Below are 21,012 nucleotides of genomic sequence, written 5' to 3' on the forward strand. Positions count from 1 at the left end.
TTTAAAAATCAGGAAATCCCCAGAGACATAAATAGAACCTATATTTGTCTTATTCCAAAAATCCCTAATGCTAATAACATTAGGAACTTTAGACCAATTGGCCTTTGCAATACTATTTATAAATTAATTACAAAAATCCTTGCAAATTGCCTAAAACCATTCCTAGAACAAATTATCAGTCCCTTTCAAGCCAGCTTCATGAAAAATAGAAGAGTTTCTGCCAATGCAATCATCATTCAAGAATTAGTTTCCATTTTAAAGAAACTGAAAGGCAATCAAGGCCACATGATCCTAAAAATTGATCTAGAAAAAGTCTTTGATCGTTTAGAATAATTTTTTGTACATCACACTCTTAGATACTTCAATTTCCCTCCTAATTTCTCCAAACTTTTATTAAATTATATATCAACCAGCTCTATAGCAATTTTAGTTAATGGCTCCATCACAAAATTCTTCGAGCCAAGCCGAGGTATTAGGCAAGGTGATCCCATATCACCTTATATCTTCATCCTATATTTGGAAATGTTATCCAGATATATAAATCATCAAGTTGATATCAGAAAATGGGATCCAATAACCATAAGAAGAAAATTTCCAAATTTTTCTCACTTATTTTTTACACACGACCTTACATTAATGGCTAAGGCTAATAACAAATCTTGTCAAGCTATTAAAAATGATTTAGACTATTTTTGTAAATTGTCAGGATAATGTATTAATACCTCTAAATCAAAAATATTATTTTTTGTCCACCTTCTTTAATTAAGGATGTTACGAATAGACTAGATATTAAAAAGAGTAAAAATTTTGGTACCTACCTAGGATTCCCAATATTAAACAAAAGCCTAAGGCTAGTAGATTATCAATTCATAATTGATAAAATGAGAACTAAACTAGCTGCCTGGAAAATGAAATTTATTAATATAGTGGAAAGAACTACCATATCCCACACGTGCCTCAATTCAATACCAAACCACGACATGCAATACATCTTACTTCCAAAAAAGGTCCAAAACAAAATAGATAAAGTTCAAAGGGATTTTATATGAGGTACTACCACAGAAAAGAAAAAAATTCACCTAGTAAAATAGTCAAGTATTTGCCAACCAAAATCCAATGGAGGTCTTGACATCTATAATGTTAATGCTAAAAATATATGCACCTTAGCTAGCCTAGTATGAAGAATTCTTAACAATGCCACAACCCCCTGGGCTAGACTGATCATCATCACCTCTTATGGAATTAGTACTGCTAAAAACAAACACTCCTTCATTTGGAAAAGCATCCCAGAAGGGTGGGAATTATGTTCAAAAGGTATTACATGGTCACCTCACTATCATACTAATATGAACATATGGCATACTAATTGAATTCCTAATTTAGGAAGCCTTAAAAATGTTGTGGAAGGCCCCCTCTCGATCAGTGATTATTCCCTAAAAATTAAGGACATCTATAATGGCAAAAAATGGGACTTCAATAATTTATCCATTAACATCTCAAATGACATTAAAGAAAATATTTTTAAAGTAAGAATTCGTTCAAAGGGATTAACTACTGATATTCCTATATGGTCACTAACAACAAAAGGTTTTTTCACAACCAAGACTTGCTACAACCTTATAGAATCCCCTCCAAACAACCAATTAAACTTCAAATGGATTGGGATCTAAGTTGTCCTAATAAGATTAAATTCTTTTTATGACAATGTCTTCACAATAGGATGCCATGTAGAAAATACCTTGCAAATGTTGGTATAAACATTGATCCTAATAGCCCTACATGCAAACGCAAAGAAGAAGAATCCATCATCCATATTTTCTTTAATTGTAAAATCACCAAACACTTTTGGGATAATCTTGAATGGCAAAACTTCTATAGACTACAAGGTAACCACTGGCTTCTTCAGTTAAAAGCCTTTAACTATCCACTAAAGAATAAGTTTATTAATTGAAAATCTTTCTTTCCATTTGTCATTTGGTATATCTTGTTAAATAGGAATAACAATAATCAAAACAACATTGATACTCCTATTAACGGTGATCAAATTATTCATAAGGCAACAGAATTTAACCTCCTAACTGAAAAAAGCCACAACCCTCAACAAAAAATCCCCATCAAAGTAAGATGGCACAAACCACCAAGAGAATGGTTTAAATTAAATATAGATGCAAGTTTTAATAACAACAACTAGAACTGTGGCCTGAGAGGTGTATTCAGGAATGCTAATGGAAAATGGGTGGTAGGTTTTGCAAAATCTACCCAGGCTAACGGATCATTAGAAGCAGGAATCAAGGCACTCCTAGAGGGACTCCGAACATCGCAGGAATGGGGAATGTTCCCTCTTGAAATAGAAACAGACTCCACGGAGGTAATTTACTCTATACAACAAGGCAATAAACTATATGATGACATTGTTAATAAATGCAGGTTGTTAATGCACCAAGAGAAAGAAGTAGCCCTCCAACACGTATTCCGGCAAGGAAACAATGTAGCTCATCAGTTGGCAAAGAAGGCAAATACTCAAGCAAAGGGAAAAAGACAATTTGTTCAACTGCCTTCTTATGTAGAATCTTTTGTGAGAAATGAACTAGAAGAACAATATGTTTTTGTTAAAAATCTATCTTATGATGCTTGCAATATTTTAGCAAGCCTAGGTAATTAATGTGTCCTAAATGACGCAAAATATGGAAGTAATGTACTAAACACTATGTAGTTTTTAATATAAATATTTTTTGTTTGCTCAACAAAAAAAAGGATTCAAGAAGCTTTAAAAGTTCTATGTTATAACATATTAACATTCACCGGACGCGTAAACTTATAATTCAGAATAAGGCCAAACTTGTAGAAATATCTAAGGGGCATTTGCATCTATACCCGCTTTTTGGGTCACGTTTTAACTTATACCCGCTTTGCAAAAAAATTGCAAGTGTACCCACTTTTCGCGTAACTTCAGGCATACGGGCCTGAAGTAGCAAAGACAATCACGCAAACTTCAGCATTCTAGTAGATGGGCCTGAAATAGCAAATTTCTTAACCAAGTGTTGGCTAAAGGTTTTGTTTGTAATTGCTGAACTTAAGCATTCTAGTAGCTGGAGTTTTGTTCTCTATTTGCTCAAGTTTTTATTTGTAATTGCTGAACTTAAGCATTCTAGTAGTTGAAGTTTTGTTCTCTATTTGCTGAACTTAAGCATATTTTAGCTGAAGTTTTGTTCTATATTTGCTGAACTTCTGCATGTTTTAGCTGAAGGTTTATTATGTTTGTGATGAACTTCAGGGATGAAGTTTGTTTTGTATTTGCTGAACTTCAGCATTCTAGGAGCTGAAGTTTTTGTTTATATTTGCTCAACTTTAGCTCTATGACAAGTTGTCATTAAGATCCAGTTGCTATAATGGAATTATCAGGAAATTTGAAAAGCAATACTCCTATAAAACAAGACCATTAGTAAAAGTAACATCTTCACCTAATGCACAGGGAATCAAGTCGTGCTTTCATGTTTCAGTAGCAATTAAAGGAGCGCACAGGTCGCAAGAAGAAGAAGGCGTTTGAAGTTGTAAAAATTAGAATATATATTAAATAATTTTAAAAATATAGCTATAGGTTAAATGAGGGCGACCAAATAGGACGTCCCGTGCAATTTTTACAATATTTAAGCAATTATTCTCATAAATAAAACTTCTTATACGTTTTGGCCTTAAAATGATTTGGTTGACAAACAGTAAACATAGAATCCCAAAATTTCATAATTAGGGTTCAAAATTAATAGAAAATATTAAGCTAAATGAAAAATTATCAATTCTTAAACCTTGCTCTTGATACCACATGTAAGAATTTTATCAATTTAAGATTGTAGTACATAAACAATGTAACATAACAATCCTATCAATAATTTCATAATCATTGGAACTTAATGATTTTCACATACTAAACAAAGTAAATACATAAATTAAGAAACATACCAGATTCCATAATATTTTCTTGATGATTTGCAGCGGAATTGTGTGACCTTTACTTATGATTAAGAAAGTTCTTTTTCCCTCTCATTTCTTTCTGCTTTCTTTCGGAATAACAACAATGGAATATATTATTATTTGCCTTTTAAAGACACATAAAGGACCGGTAATTTTAACACATAATCCCATTTTCCACCAGAGCGCAGAGGTTTAATCAAAACCAACATCCCCAAGTAGCCAATAGAAATTTAGTAAACTTAATTTAATATTTAGTAAACCCAAAATAATTTGTAACCAACGTGGGCCATATTTTACATGAAGATCCTTTGCATACATAATAAGACGTCTCTTTGTTCCTGCAAATGATTAATTTGGTAACATCCCATGGACTCTAAAAATATTGTTATTGGTTACAACTTGCAACCCACAATTGGATTTTCTCTTTATTTCTTTTGGTTCTTTGTTCTTTTTTTAATTTTTTGTTTATTTTGAAAATATTATCTCCTTTACGATTTTAGGCTGATACGATACGACCAGTGTTTTAAAAGGAGGCGACATAAGCGGACTTAACATAGAGTGAGGCGTAACTCTTAAAACGCCCCATGATCTTTAATTATTTTAATTTATAAATTAATAAGATAGCATAATAACCACACAAAAGATATGAAGTTCAGTAAAAGTTTAAGTAAATTAAAATTAAAAAAAACTCATAATAAATAAAATATCTAGCATTTTTTATAAATATAAATAATGAAATAGTGTTGAAGTTACTATGAGTTAAAATTAACTATAACATCTTATCTTTCAAATGAATAAAAAATAATAATATTTTAGCAATATTATCAAACTACACAATTTACCTCTCTAAAAGTTAATAATCAATAAACTTCATCAGTATTGCAATTTAATTATTACTCCTTATCAATAAATATATACTTTATAATAGCAAAAATATAAAATTTTGCCATTCAAATGATATTCACTCTCCAATATTCTCAATTAGTAAATATGCAATACTATGGCTCAATATTTTGAGTTACTCACAATTTTCATATTTCTATAGATGAATAGAACGTTAATCATTTATTTATTTTAAAAATTTTGAGGGTCAACAATGCTAATTAGTGAATTTGACGCATGATTTGCATTAGGAACGAGTAGGTGAGTCCCGAGTGGTGAGTATTGGGCGCACAGTCGTATGCTTAGGGCGCAAGTCTCACAAAATTAAGTCTCACACGTGAGCCTCATGGTATTTTGATAGTGCCCCACTCCAGGCGAGCCTCGAGGCGAGTCCCAAGAAAGCCTTTTAAAATACTGAAGATGACTTGCACAACGTATTTCACATTCATGGACCTAAATTTCTTAGATATGAGTATGTCAAAGAAGTTCAAATTAAAATACATGTCAAAGTGAATTTTAAAATTTCTAATATCAAAATTTCTCCTTACACCGTACTACTTTAAATGATTTAGTTATTTAATAAAAGAAACTAAATGGATCTTTTCTACATAGGTATATAAAATAAAGAAATTCAATTAATCAGTAATAATTAAGTAATTGCTCGATTAGAACTCATACCTCATAATTCGAATAAGGATCTCTTGATCATTGGACTATCTTTGTAGGAACTTTAATGACACGATTTGAATAATAATTTTTTTTGTTGAATCAAAATTATTGTTGTGAAAAAATATTCAAATATAATTGCTCAAAAATATTATAATCTTAAATTGTTGGCATTTTTATTTTTAGAACACGATCAAACCCTGGTGCCATGGTGCGTGCTATTTGCTGATGACATTATTCTAATTGACGAGACACGAGACGGCGTCAACGAGAGGCTAGAGATTTGGAGACATGCTCTTGAGTCTAAAGGTTTCAAGTTGAGCAGGACGAAGACGGAATACCTCGAGTGCAAATTTGGGGTTGAGCCGACGGAAGCGGGAGTTGAAGTGAGGCTTGACTCTCAAGTCATTCCCAAGAGGGGTAGTTTCAAGTACCTTGGATCGGTTATTCAGGGGATCGGAGAGATTGACGAGGATGTCACATACCGTATAGGGGTGGGGTGGATGAAGTGGAGGTTAGCGTCGGGAGTCTTGTGTGACAAGAAAGTGTCACCGTTACTAAAAGGTAAGTTTTATAGAGCAGTGGTTAGGCCTGCCATGTTATATGGAACTTAATGTTGGCCGGTAAAGAACTCACACATCCAGAAGATGAAAGTAGCAGAGATGAGGATGTTGAAGTGGATGTGCCGGCATACAAGGATGGATAAGATTAGGAATGAAGATATTCGAGAGAAGGTGGGCGTGGCCCCCATGGAGGACAAGATGCGGGAAGTAAGACTCAGATGGTTCGGGCACATTCAGAGGAGGAGCACTGATGCACCGGTGAGGAGGTGTGAGCGACTGGCTGTAGTGAGCACGCGGAGAGGTAGAGGGCGACCTAAGAAGTATTGGGGAGAGGTGATCAGACAGGACATGGCGCGACTTAGGATTACTGAGGACATGACCTTTGACAAGGAATTATGGAGGTCGAGCATTAAGGTTGTAGGTTAGGGGAAAGTTGTGAATATTTCTACAGCACAATAGAGTGAGACTAGCCAGTTAGGAGTTAGACTAAGAATGTCATTGGTCGTCTATTGATGCAGGGCTTTACCTGCTAGTTTTTACTATACCAGCCATCTATTTCGTATTTCGTATTCTGTATTTCATATCTCTTATAAAGCTATTATTTTATTATGCATTTTTATGGTACTAATATATCGTCTTTTTTTTTTTTTTGAGCCGAGGGTCTCCTGGAAACAGCTTCTCTACCCTTCGGGTAGGGGTAAGGTCTGCGTACATATTACCCTCCCAGACCCCACTTGTGGGATTATAATGGGTTGTTGTTGTTGTTGATCAAACCCTGAATTATCCATTTAACTAAGTTTTAACCCGTTCATTGCCCAATAACCCGAATCTGTATCCCATAGTAGGGTACATCGCGGTTCATTCGATTATTATTATTAGCAACGCAGAATAATATCTGCCAAAAGCTCACTCGTGAATCAGTTCTCCCAAATCCCTGCCCTCTCTATTTCCAGTTCTCAAATTCATCCAATTCGTGCCTGTTAGTGAAGTATAATTAGGGTTAGGGTTAGGGTTCGGTGCTAAGAATCGAGTGCCGGGGCCCATTGGGAGCACACGTACAATGTACTCTGATCGGGTGGAGGCAGTAACAAAGAGGTCGATAAGGGATAGGCTTAACGGCAACAGTGCTGATGATTTTTCTCGCCGGAGACAAATAGCTGGCAAGAGGTGTTAGCTTTTTCTCGCCTTTTCTACTTGCACTTATCATTCACTTCTTTTGGCTTCAGATTTTTATGATTTTTCATTTTTCTTCCTGTACTACTTCTATCTTTGTACATTGTGAATATGCATTTGTGTTAGATGTATTATTTATTCATTTAAGTTTGGTTTTTTCTTCAATCCAGTAGAGGATTGGTATCAAGAAGACCAAAATCCCGCATCTGCTTAGGGCAAAGAATGCTGTCTTGGTTATTATAGTACTATCTGAGATGCGTGTAATAGCAGTTCTAAAGTTTCCCCCCTTTTTTTGCTATATATACTAGCAGTTTTAAAGTTTTCCCCCTTTTTTTGCTATATATACTAGCAGTTTAAACTTATATTGGCTCACTTTTTATTACGATTCAAATTCCTTTGGGTGCAATTCATTTAATTGTACGTGGTCAAGCCAGTTGAGTACTTGTAGCAACTCATACCACCTGTTAAACAGAGGTATTGAGAGCATCCTTCCCTCGTAATGGTTATTTTTCTTCTTGGATAGTGTGTTGTTGCCTTTCTCCTTGTTGTTGCATACTGTCTCTTGCAATTTCGAAACCAAATAAATGTCTTTTGGGGCTCTAGGCCATTGTAGATTGGAGTATTGGACTATCTGCTTGGCGTTCAAATGCATAAAAGGACTAGCCAATCTAATGATTAGGATTTGGAAAAATGCCAAATGAAAGACTTGAACTTGGTTCACGCAGTCAAACAGCAAAGGCCTTTTTCTCTTCGGGAACTTTCGTGATGGCTATAAATCTTTCCCCTCGTGAATGGCTATTGGGATCAATCCCTCCAACCCTTCTTGTATTCTTTGAGTGAGGATTGAACAAATGAAAGACCTGGACTTGGTTCACGCAGTCAAGCAACAAAGACCTGTTTCTCTCTGGGAGCTTTCGTGATGGCTATAAAGAATGGGTCTTTCCCCTCGTGAAATCAATCCCTTCAACCCTTCTTGTATTCTTTGAATGAGGATTGAACAAAATTGGCAAAAATTACTATTTACCATCTTGTCAAAGGCTCATTCAAGGGTGCTTAAGCCTTGAAGCTCAAAAAAGCTCGGGGAGGGTGTTTCGCCTCGCTTAAGTTGCGCTTCAATGTAGGCAAAACAATAAGGTGTGCAGACTCATTGTGAATGAATTCTATCTTGAATTGAGTGGTACTAAACAATAAATATAATCGGCAAATAAGTGTATTAGTTGTTAAGAAAAACATCATAAATGACTTTATTGCTTTTTTTTTTTTAATCTACATATATATATTTTTATTTTTTTCCTTCATTGGACCTTTTTTTAATGAAGTCACACTTAAATTGCACTTTGTGCTGAAAGCCCCAACAAACCTTGAGCGCTTTTCAGAGCCTTTCGCCTTTGACAACACTGATTATTTATAAGTACTAGTGGTGATAAAAAAAGTATATGAGATTAATCATACTTATCTTTGCACCTTTAAGCTTCACTTGGTGGAATCCTATTAATCTTCTGGTTCAATTATTGTTATCTATTTTGCAGGCACAGAGAAGAGGATGACAAATGGGAGCATGATCTTTACGAGCCTGATGAAGTTCCGGGATCAAGTATGGCGTTGTTAGATACCATTAGTTTAGATATTGCTTATTCATTAGGCGATATACATGTGATTGCTCCACTAATATTTATTATATCTTTTATGGGCTTTCATAGGCCAGCAAATTGGTACCAAGGATCTTCGTCTAAAACTCCAAAAGAAAAGTATCCAACAGGCTACTCAAAGTGTTAAGGGTTCCGTCTCTGGAGGTATGAGGGATCTGCGTGAAAAGCTCTCTGGTACTGTATACTCGCAAACAGTTGAAAATGTTCCCCCCAAAGCAAAGCTGAAAGTGGCTCCTGAGATAAGCAAAACTGTCAGGAGAAGTGTCATAGATGAAGCTCCGGCCGTGGAGACAAAAAAAGTTGCCAGTACAGTTTCAAAGAAGAAGTCCCAACAAAAGGCAAGAATATCCCTTGCGCAGATTAGTTTCATCAATGAGCTCCTTTTCAATAGTTTTACTTCTTTATCAAATATCGTGATGTTGCCAATAAAACCTGAAATTGCACACCCTGAGCATCAGTAGAAAATGGAGATAAACTACTGGAAACCTCCCACACAGAAGGGTAATAGAGTGCTCTAGATGATAATAACATGTGGCATGCTTTAAATGTTACCATCTTCCTTACTTTCAGTTCTTTAGATATTAGCTATTAGCTCCTTAAATTGCTGCTGGTGCTGTTTTTTTTTAATGTTTGTTGGGTCAGTTTCTTGCTTGAAACAGTATTATGCCAGTAGGATTATAGTACTAGGATACTGAACAATGTGATACAAGTCCAATATAAACCTTCTTTTATTTGTACCGCGAAGGCCTCCCAAAAGATTTTGACAGAAGAAAATTCCAAGAAACAAACCTTTGTATAAGCCGGTTATCGTCTGCATAACCGCAAACTCGCTTTCTTCAAGGCGAGTGAAGACAAGTCCCTCCTCAAAAGGAAAGAGGGACAAGCGGAATGGCTTCGGTACCGGTAAGCATTCCCCCGCCAGGCTCAGTTCGGGCTTTCTAAGTTCATTTCATATTCTATTTATTTGGTATCGCTCATAGCTATGTCCACTTCCCTGCGGCTAGTTAAATGTTTCTGGGTTATAGAATCCAACCAGTGAAGAAACTCTCAGAAGCAAACATCTTTGCCTCTGAACTGGGTTCATCCTTAAAAAGAAAAACTACTAAGGATCGGATAAGGTTATGTGCACAGTTGCTTGGAAGATTGATACCTACTGGTTGTATATTTCCAGGGTTGAGTTCTGTGAATGTTGAGAAATTCTTTTTCCAAGTGCTTCTTATGGTTGGTCTCTATTGCCTTAAGCACCTGTATAGAAATTTCGTTATTCCAGTTTGATAAAAGGAGCTTTTCTGGGCATACGTCTTTGATTTTGTTGTGTATGCATATGCTGTGGGTAGGACGCGGTTCTGCTCACTGGACTCTAAAATGCTGCTGGAGTAACTGTGTCCCTGCAACATATGCATGGGGAAAATCAACAACAATACTGAATATCAATCACCTGGGACATCTCTTCCTTTGTGCTGGCTGATCCTTTTATAGTGAGCTATCCTTACTCCAACCAGCCAATCGAATGGAAGCCGGGAAGTTTCTTGGTAATATGGATGAATACGGGAATATGCTTGGTCGACATAAGGTAAGATCCTTTAAGTAGTGCCTTGAAGCCTGTGGATGATATATGCTTATCCACATGCTACCTTGCCTCAACTTTGTAGTGTTTATAGAGTGTTTACCACAATGAAAGTTACATGCTCTTCAACATCTGCTTAGGGATTGATGGTTGAAAGAGAGGTAGGCAAACTTCTTACTTCGATACTTCAAAAGCATAGGCATTTAATTTTTTGAAGATAGACATATAGGCCACAAGTAAGGATTAAGGAAACTTTATGCTTTATACATGAGTGGAAATCCTGGCCGCTAGATTAGGATTGATATCAGGCTGGAGCGCCAAAAAAGAGTTGTGCTTCTCTAGAATCAAGCCCCTATGTGGAGGGAAAGGAAAGAGAGAAGAAACCAGCTTGCGTATGGTGGGTGCATATGGGATAGTTTGGAGACAAAGAAACTGAAAATGTTTTGAAGCAAGAAAGAGGACATACTCAGGCTGAAATACAATAGTATTTCTCTTTTGGATTTTTGGTGTAAGATGCAGGATGTTTTTGATGTAAATAGACTTGTAGATTTTCTCAGTGTCCTCACCGATTAGAGGTGTAACTCAGTTTGTGCAAGTACCACAAATACAACATCCAGCACTATCTTGGTAAGTTTATCACTCAATATAAATATTTGCTTAACATTTCCCAAAAAAAATAAAAAAATCAGGGGTCTATGCTTTTAACACTATGGTTTATGGCAAAGGTGGGTTGATGCAGGTGGCATCCTCAAGCTAGGGATTGACCTAGTACTTTTATGAAGTGAAAAAAAATAAAACAAAAGAAAGAAAAACCTATCATAATGTGAAACTGGCAATATGAGGATTGACCTAGGGGTGGCAAAATTAGCCCATGAAAGTATAAACCCGCCCAAATTTGGATGGGTTGGGCTGTATATATTTTCATGGGTTGCGTTGTACATTTTTCATGGGCTAATTTTGCCTCCCCTAGGTCAATTTATATTACTCTTTTCATGGGCCGGTCAATTTGGTTACAACCCAAGTTAAACATGTAGCCCAAATTGACCCATTGGAGAACTAGTCAAAATATTTAAATAGAAAATTTTCTCTTGTTAGATATAGCCGTATAAAGTTTTATTAGTCTTGTTTGGTAATTAATCAAATGATAAGAAAATAAATAAAGAAATCAAAACTAGGTTAGAGTTAGGCAAGTTGGGCTACGACAAATCATTGTTAAGCGCATCTTGACCCAGCTAATCTCACGCCAAGTAACAGGTCCGATTTATTGATTCAAACCCATTTTGACTCTCTCAAATTCAGCCCAACCAGCCCATTTGACGCCCTAGATTGGCCTAGTACATTTGTATCTCATGGCGTTTGAAAGGAAGCCATACAGTGTATCCTGGTGTCCATTGTCCAATGTTCTATCCTTGACTACAAACAACTATTAGGTGCGGTGAAATTGAAAAGTCCGCAATGAAATGAAAGAGTCGAAATAAAAATCATGTCAATCTTGTCGAAGAATAATATAAATCTTTTATTTTAATGCAAAGTTATTGTCTTGCCCGTTATATTCAATTTTTTTCTGGATCAGCCTGCATGCACTTCTACTATTCTACCCGATATCGGTTACCTTCCTTCAGCATAGGTGCCAGGATAATTCTTCTGTTGACCAAGGCTTAGGCAAATCGCGTAACTTTTTTTGACTCATTTCATTGATCGCTTGGCACACCCTTGAGTGCTTAGCTAATTATACTTGTCAAGTGGGCATCTGGGCGCACATAAAACCATTGTCTAATGACGAAGTGCTCAACCTACATTGCACTTACCTTCAAGGTTTAAGTTTCCTCCACCGGGCTTTTAACAACATTGTGGCATGCACCATACCTCTGCACCCATGTCCAAAGTTTTATCCTTGACTACTTTGTGAATTTCACGGTCTAGGCAAATCCAACAACTTTCGTGCTCGGATTTGACATCTCCACTGTCATCTATGTTGGTTTACAGTAAAAAGTAGTAATGGAACTAAAACCTGCTGTAGTGACTATTCATGTCAGTTCTAAACTTGGTCTTTGCCTAATCTTACTGTTACCTAAAAGACATCATAGAGATCTTATGTTTCTTTCTAGTCTTACCATTCAAGTATGTCTTACAACACACTTTAACACGTTTCGCCGCATTGTCATTATTACCTTATTCTTCCTAAATGACGTCTTTTGTGGTGAGTATATTGCATTTGATCCTTATTTATTAAGCTTCCTCAATTGTGCATGTACAATTAGACCCTCTGCTTTGCTTTTTTTTCCTACTGTATAATCACGGACTGTGGTTCTCGATATTCATTCTACTTATCTCATGACTTTGGTTCATTTCCTTGATTTTATCAGCTATCACATAATACACTAAAAAGATTGAAATTTACGTAAGTATGCTTGTGCGCTGCTCTAGAGTACACTATGTGGGGCTGCTCTTATATTTCGATTTGTACATTTGGTGCAGGTGGAATCAGTGGATAGTTTTCTACAATCATTGGGTCTTGAGAAGTATGCAATTACATTTCAAGCTGAAGAAGTATGTAAATTATTGCTGCTCGTTCCCTTTTTAATTTAGTTTTTAAGTGCTGCAAAAAATTACCTTCTCCCTGTGTTTTTCCTGCAGGTTGATATGGCTGCTCTTGTGCACATGACAGATGAAGATCTTAAAGCTATGGGAATACCAATGGTAAGTATCGTGATTTTGTATGAGAATTCTTTTGAAATTGCGACTTCCTGTTTTTCATTTTCTTCTTAGTTATTTTTTGCTTATGAATGGGAAGAGAAATCATAATGGAAAAGCATCAAATTAGTAGGTGTTGAGTCTCACGTGTGGATCATTTGTCTTCGTATATGGTCTTGGGCAATACTCATCTCTTGAGCTAGCTTTTGGGTTGAGTTAGGCCCAATGCCCATTTTCTTAACATGATTTCAAAGTCCAGGTTCAACCCAATTCATTTTTTACCTATGTTGGGCGCCCATCTTGTTTTGTCCACTCTCCAAATGTCCAGTCCTGGGCGTGCGGGGTGTTGAGTCCCACATCAATTGGGAATTAAGAATTGCGTCTTCTTATATGGTCTTGGACAATCCTCATCTCATGTGCTAGATTTAGGGGTTGAGTTAGACCCAAGGTCCATTCATGATTTACCCGATGTTGGACCCCATCTTATAATAATCACGCTCCAGATGTCCAGTCTTGGGCTTGTAGGGGTGTTGAGTTCACATCGTTGGGAGCTTGGATTATTTGTCTCTTTATATGGTCTTGGGCAATGTCTCTTTATATGGTCTTGGGCAATCCTAACCTGCTAATCTGGCTTTTGTGGTTGAGTTTGTCTCAAGGTCCATTTTCTTATAGCAGGCATTGTTTGTTATAAGAGAAATTTTTCTATAAATGTTTCTAGGGAAGTTTTTTTTGTTTTGGCAGTCCCGAAATCACGTTGATTCGAGAGATTAGACTTTTCCGAGGCTTACGGCCGAAGGATTCTTGAGTAGCACATCTTTGGATACAAATTTCAAAGTAAACCCTGACCACGTGCTGATAGCTTGGGCTTTCAGCCGAGAACTTCTATAGCCATTTGTACCATTCATTTCTTTGTTTTGAAGCTACTTTAGTGATCTTTTTTTTTTTTTCATCTTTAGGAGAAATCAAATGAACAATGATAGTGTTGAAGCTATGTTACTGAAATAAAAAGGATAGCATAGTGTCATTTATTCCATGCTGATTGAAAGCTTTGTCCCTTTTGGTTGTTTCAGGGTCCGAGGAAGAAGATAATATTAGCACTGGAGACTAGAGTCTGATAATTTTGGGTTGCATCTTCCGTGCTGGCTTGGCTTGGGTTTATTCATTGGTCTGCCATCCAACAAGTCAGCAGGCTTGTGTTTTATCTGTACAAGTCTATTTCTGATATTTATTTCTTTTAATTTTTGGGTTTTATCAAGTCGGCGTGGTTAACAAGAGCTCGCAGTGTATCAGTGCTACAACATTTAATGATGGGCTTGAGCCCTTAAGGGCGGGCATATAATTTAATGGCTTTTTGGTTGCTTGTCATGTTAATTTGGGATGCCAAATTTTGCTGCTTTGTTCAGCATCTAATTCTCTATACTTTCAATTCATTGCAACTATTAATATTTGTCCACTTCTCATGAAGATAAATCAAGGAGATACCATGCTTCATTAACGGTGAAGTCTGCCTTTTTACTCGCTGGAAAGGTCAATTTGTTCGACTGTAGTTCCAACCTGTACCCTCATAATATTCTCTTATATTTTATTTCTAATCTGTGCTCGCCGTTGTCAATGCTGAACAGTGTGTAAGCTCCATTTCGCTTGTAATTTCCCTCTGACCTAAAAATATTAAAGGGGGGGATTGGTATACTTGTTCCTTTTCATAGCAAAAAATCACTTATTAACCGCTAAAAATAAAGCCAGAATGATTTCTTTCTGCACCATCACGATGGCAGAGAAGGTGGATAGCTGATGTTTTATCTCGGAGATACAAGTTTAGCAATGAAAAATGATCCTGCACATAGCAAACTTTGCACTGCAATACATTGCGCTAAGCTAGCACCAAAATAGATATCCGTGACTGTATATCATCATTGTGAAACCTTTTGTACAAAATCTTCAGGCTGTAGTACCTATCTCAACTATGGATCCAAAACTTCTCCAGAACTTGTACACTACCATCGGAGTCATTTCCAGTCAAACCTCAACCTTTTTCATGTGGACTTTGCATTTGTCCATTTCATACCAGTTTTTGTTCTTCTGTTCTTCAAGATTTGGCTGCAAGCCAGCTGAAGTTGATCTGTGACTCCAACATGCTATTCAAGTTTGGCTTTCCATGCAAGGTACTTTCTGTTTTCTACTTTATATCTTTTCCATTCTCTAATGACTGCAAGAAGCACATGCAGTGAAACTGGCAGAAAGAATGGCTGCAGAACAGAATAAAACACTAGTATAAACATTTATTTCCTCCACCCAGACTAATCTCCTTGTTGGACTAAATAATGGAATGGCAATAAAATGCAAGCTATCGATTACTATTTAATAGAGAAAGAAATGAGTCTGATGCAGCATTTCTCATTGGAAATTATATCAATGCAAACAGCAAGTAAAGACAGCAACTTTTATGATGCTTCCCAGGATATCGACTTGCAGGAGGTGTATAAGAGTTAAGTTTTTCAGATTTTTCACTATGTTGACGCAGATGGAGCGTCTAAAGATAACTGCAAGTTAGAATTTTAATATTCAATTAAAAGAGTATGGAGGCTAGCTATGTTTTCACAAGCCATTCACAGATTATAGACATGATCTGAAATATTTCTTCAGATCAAGGATACATAAAAAAATCCTTCTTATCACATCCCTCTCTTCAGCAGTCAACACACATTAAATGTTACTTCCGAAAGGGCCGTGCTTTTAATAATTGCAATGAGAAATAGCCAATTGAGTGGTGATATGTTGGTTGTCTTTGTTGTGTTGAGCGTTGACATAATCAAAACAGAAGACATGCAGATGCATTGTCTGCTTCATGTGCACTTAAGTCCAACTAAATTGTATAATTTAATTGTTGACGAATACAACCGCTGAAGATGAACACTGAGCCAATGAAAGTGGGGTTGTATAGTTATTTGCTAACAGGTATAACCTACTAAAAGCAAATGAATGCTGAGTTATATTATATTTCAGCGTCATGAAGCATACCGAATATACAGCAAAACAGTGCTCAAATGAGTAGTAGCTCACGGACATCATTGATGGATGATAGAAGGCATCCTCTGCTAAGGCTCTTGCTTTTCTTGAGGAAACTGATAATAAAGGGAACAATTTTTTTTTTTTTTTTTAAAGAGAATTACAAGTTGAAGTCATGTTGTATTACTAATGCAAAGGTGAAGGAAGCATACCAGCAGAAGCATCAGAATATCCTAAAGACACATTGCTTAGGGATAATTTTGCAGCTTCAAGAGAATATTTTACCTGTTCAATTACTCAGAATTGTGAGTGCTGATAATTCACCAATAAGTTAAACCAAAATCCACAACACATCGCAGACATCTTTTCTTCGGAAAAGAAAATCCATTTTAGTTTCATTAACTCAGGAGAAAGTAGATAAATAATTAGGGGTCAAATAAATATTTCATATGGGAAACAAGAAGTTACATTTAAATTTCGAAATTAGATATTTACAACTGAAAGTATGAAGCTGCTAAAAAGTCATGGATTGAAACTCTAACCTGTTTCCCTATTTCATCCATGATGATCATCCTGGGAAGGGATTGAACCTGGAAAGAGAAAATCGTCAACACCAAGTATAAAGTACGCAGAAAGACTAGCCGCTGATGACCTACCAATCGAGAGAGAGATCCAAGGGTGGTGCCACACTGAAGAAGATTGAAGCATGTGTGATACCTAGATAACACATCCAACTCCCTAAAACAAGAGTTTTTAGAATACTTATCGTCAAATACACAGAGGCAGAACCAAAATTTAAAGTTTATGGGTTCTAATTTGCAACCAAACTCATAGCTCGTTAGTTACTGGGTTCGCAATTAAGTATTTATACATATTTAATAGATTTTCTAATACAAATATCATGTCTAGGCAAAAAGCTATTGGGTTCGTCCGAACCCGTAATTAACCCCTGCAAATACATGCCCACAGGATATGTACATCTAAATAAAAAGCAAGTTAAACTAAAAGTGTCATCATCGAAATCAAACAATTGTTTCGCCAACAGACATTTATATAAAACACATACTGACATTCGCAAAGAAAAAAAAAGGAAAATACAAGTGGTCAATATCTGAATGATTTCTAAGAACCAAAATATGCAACTACGAGATTCTGAGACAAAACGAGGAAAGTCTGATTCCTTTTGCGACTTGATACACTACTATCCAATAGAACATGAAAATGGAAATGTTTCTTATCATATAGAGTATCTACTTAGATCAGTGGTTTAGTTTTTTTTAATCAAGCATGCAATATCTTTAAGCTGTTTCCTCCATTCCATCTTTTTCATCCTAATCAGTATCTTACCATTCTGCAAAGCCTTTTGCACTGGTTAAAAGCACAGATGTGGCAAATGCACCAACATAATGGTTCTCAGACTTTAGACCAAATAGCTGGCGCAGCTGTCCCATGAAAACTTCAGATATCTTCTTCAAGTCCTGTTTCAGGACATGCATTTCTCAGTCTTAAGTTGTTAGAAACCATCCAAAAGAAACAAAGACATGGACATTGCATCCTAATGCTTTCTTTATTTCTTTCCCTTGCAAAAAGTAAAGGGCTTCATTCTTGGCCGTTCAAGTAGAGACTACACCATAGAATGTAAAAAGTTGCCGTATATCCTTTTTATATCAGATAAACACACAAAATAATAACTCAAAAGGAAAGAAATATGAGATAGGGAAGCATCATTATAGAAATTGGCATTGCCACTGATCATTTGATGAGAATTATCTATATCTCACTTTCTCATTTTAGATTCATGATCCAGGTAAACATATCATGTGAAATTCACACATGTAGACAAACACAAATATGTAACATATGCATAAATGCCTATGCAAGCTACATCAACATGCCTACATGCTCAGGTTGCCAAAACAACAACGATTTAAAGTGGAATAGAATACATGATTGCATGCAGAAGACACTTAAGTAACATCACAGCAAATTAAAATCCATGTGAAGAATGCATAGAAATATGTAAAGCATAGCAACACTCCTCTTCCTTTTCAGAAAGTGAAAAGCAGAAGACCTCAAAGTAAAAGGTCTCTTTACTTATGAACAAAAAAGATCTCCACGTGAAAGTTTATCTTATTTCTCAAAAAAAGGAGATTCAAAGTAAAAGATTCTCATGTCAAGGAACTGTATATCCTCAAACTTTCTCAATGAGGCTCGTTCTTCTCGACTTTTTAACTGTTAGACACCATAAAGAGAGGCTCCTTACCTCAGAGGAAATTTTGTGCTTGGGAAGATGTTGAATTTGTAAATTCTCTGAACAGGCCGGTGGATTCCAGACAATAATACCTCCCCACATCTGGAATCGACTGTATTAGACCGCATGATATATGAAATGGCTAACAGAGTCTTAAACATGTCTACAATAAATTTGATACTCACTGGAGATATAAAGCCATTTGTCATGGATATCTCTCCATTTGGAAACTGCAACTTTAGAGGGCACTCTTTTGCAGATGGCACATATCTGGCATTGAGAAAGCAAGCCAAAATGTCACTACATAATGCTGAATTTAACCAGCTTAAATTTGAAAGAACAATCAGTTAATGTGACTGGTTTTTGCAATACATAGTGCTCAAGCATCTCATTTTCTTCTTTTTCAGCATACATATAAGAAGTTTGACCTTAATCAGTAGCGTTGCACAAGATTTGGCAGAAAAATTTCCTCAAAGATTTATCAGATGAAGAGGACGGTGCTGTTTCTCTGCCTATACAAGTTTATTCAAGTCAACAAGTTCCGTTGAAAAAAGGGGGAAAATACTTTAGCAAGTAAATGCTAATGATATTCCACATACTATAATGTCAGTCCATGCATATTAATATCAGTGCAAAAGCTCCTGCATGTTATTCATTGAATGATATATCCACTAAGAAAAAGGGGTAATGAAATCAAAAGCATACAGCACAAAATGCAGGACTTTTGACCGCCCTCCAGCTGCTGTTGAAGTATCCAAGTGCCATTCATTTGAATTTACCTACAAAAACTCAGATAATATACAAATTAGAATAATATTTGAATTTCTGTCCTTTTTCTTGTGCAGTTAATCCATCATGCTGACCATCAATAAGAATATCATATTCATAGTAATTGCGTTAACTTACAAAGAAAGGAAGATCTTTTGTACTGAAAATATAGCTACCCTGCTTGTCATCCCAATACGAATATGAAGCCTTTGGAGTATGATATAGAACCTGCATACAAAAGAGCTCAATAAGTATAAGTTCAAAGGAACCAAAGGAAAGACAGACTTTTAGTGATATAAGAATATAAAGGGCAGACAGCTAACCTGGCTTTCCACACTAATATCAGCCACTGGTCTTAAAGCATCGACAACAGGAGCCAGCAGAATCTCATCTAACTCCTTAAAATCCCTGCAGATAGATGATAATATTTTATGCTGTAGGCTTTAAGATATGGGTTCGGTAGGACCCAATAGCTTTGGCCTACAAAAATTAAATTCAGAACCCAGTTGTGCACTTGAGATCATTGTCCTAGAATCTATAACCCATAAAATTCAAATCCTGATCCGCCCTTGATTTTAGATGAGTAAAGAGATACTAATATATTTGATTGGCTTTTAGTTCAAACAAGGATAAACATACATTTGTGAAATATGAACTTTAGCTATCCAAGTAGGGTACAAACACATTAACCAATACACACTACATTTTAATTCATAGAACAGAAACGCTGTACAATGACACGAAGAAAAATAATTACTGGCAATGAGACACAATGTCATAAGTAAATTAGGATCTAGCTAAAAAAGAGAGAGCAAGGAGATTACCAGTCATAAACCCAATCATGCGGATCAGAATTCAAAAGACTGAATGAAAGCACGACTTTGCCATCTGCACCTACTGGCATGAATTCCCCACGAATTGATCCTTCTTCCTTCCCACCATTCACAAACACTTTGACAAAAATCTCCGCCATCTTCTCAGCAGCTTTCTTCACCGAATCTTTTCCTACAATCCAAGCATGCCTATATTTTCCAACAACAACTCTCCCCTCCTCCTCATCCGCATTCCTCTTCACCACCACAACCGTATAAAGTTTCCTATTCTTACTATCCAACACAGACTCCAAATACTCATCAAAATCCTCGTCATCGTTCAGCTTATCAAATCCATTCAACGCTCCGCATTGCCATTTACCTACATTTTCGCTTTCACTATGAATACAGTTGGAACTGGAATCAACTGTTACTGCCACGGTATAATTGTTTCCGCACGTGCCACAAGCTGGAATAACTTTCGAAGTCAACTTTTGCATATTAGAATTGATCAAAAGCCCTAGCTCATTTATATCAGTAATATAATCGAAGTTTATAAAAACTGCTCGAAATTGGCAAGGATATTGCAATGGGTTCTTCTCCATTGCTGATGATAGTAAATCGATGTCTTCAAATGGCAATGGCGCTCGATAAATTTCGATTGATTGAAGTAAGAAAGGCAAAGCTGTATTATACATGAGAAATAGAAGAAGAAATTGTTACTAGTTTTGAAAATGAAGTTTAAATATAACAAAAAAGGATATGTAAGAGTGTTGGGGTTACCGATGAGGAAAGAGAAGAAGACGGTGAGAGTGAGAAATAGACGCTTCAATCCAGGCTTAGTTTTACGCATGGTTTTAGGGTCGAAATCTGATGCCTCTTCCGACATAGTGTTAGGTGGATCAGAGGAGGAAGTTAGTGCTTCGGAGATCTCCGCCATGGTTGAATCCTTAGTAGCTCCCTCCACCGGCATCACATCACAGTGTAAATACGGCGAAGAAGAAAAATGGTT

The 21,012-nt window shown here is 36.3% G+C and overlaps 2 protein-coding genes across 3 annotated transcripts; one reads left to right on the forward strand and one right to left on the reverse strand.

Annotated features, from left to right (window-relative positions):
• The first annotated feature begins 6,901 nt into the window (after positions 1 to 6,901).
• LOC107788860 (uncharacterized) lies at positions 6,902 to 14,658 on the forward strand. The gene is made up of 6 exons (XM_016610591.2): positions 6,902 to 7,247; positions 8,783 to 8,847; positions 8,954 to 9,240; positions 12,948 to 13,019; positions 13,107 to 13,169; positions 14,234 to 14,658. Exons 1-6 carry the CDS (start codon positions 7,141 to 7,143, stop codon positions 14,276 to 14,278), a joined length of 639 nt encoding a protein of 212 aa, XP_016466077.1. The 5' UTR covers positions 6,902 to 7,140; the 3' UTR covers positions 14,279 to 14,658.
• Positions 14,659 to 14,911: 253 nt separating this feature from the next.
• Positions 14,912 to 21,008, reverse strand: LOC107788859 (uncharacterized). Of its 2 annotated transcripts, XM_075243258.1 has the most exons (13): positions 20,784 to 21,007; positions 20,013 to 20,685; positions 19,512 to 19,596; positions 19,327 to 19,416; positions 19,126 to 19,199; positions 18,606 to 18,690; positions 18,433 to 18,522; positions 17,517 to 17,647; positions 16,826 to 16,907; positions 16,712 to 16,759; positions 16,382 to 16,454; positions 16,182 to 16,285; positions 14,912 to 15,409 (listed from the first exon to the last, which is right to left on the reverse strand). In XM_075243258.1, exons 1-13 carry the CDS (start codon positions 20,971 to 20,973, stop codon positions 15,299 to 15,301), a joined length of 1,836 nt encoding a protein of 611 aa, XP_075099359.1. In that variant the 5' UTR covers positions 20,974 to 21,007; the 3' UTR covers positions 14,912 to 15,298. The 2 variants fall into 2 exon arrangements, with proteins under 2 accessions (XP_075099359.1, XP_016466076.2); XM_016610590.2 differs by lacking the exons at positions 16,182 to 16,285; positions 16,382 to 16,454 and having other exon boundaries at positions 15,159 to 15,409; positions 20,784 to 21,008.
• Positions 21,009 to 21,012: the final 4 nt, after the last annotated feature.

Source organism: Nicotiana tabacum, chromosome 22, assembly GCF_000715075.1.
Source record: "Nicotiana tabacum cultivar K326 chromosome 22, ASM71507v2, whole genome shotgun sequence".
Taxonomy (NCBI): Eukaryota; Viridiplantae; Streptophyta; class Magnoliopsida; order Solanales; family Solanaceae; genus Nicotiana; species Nicotiana tabacum.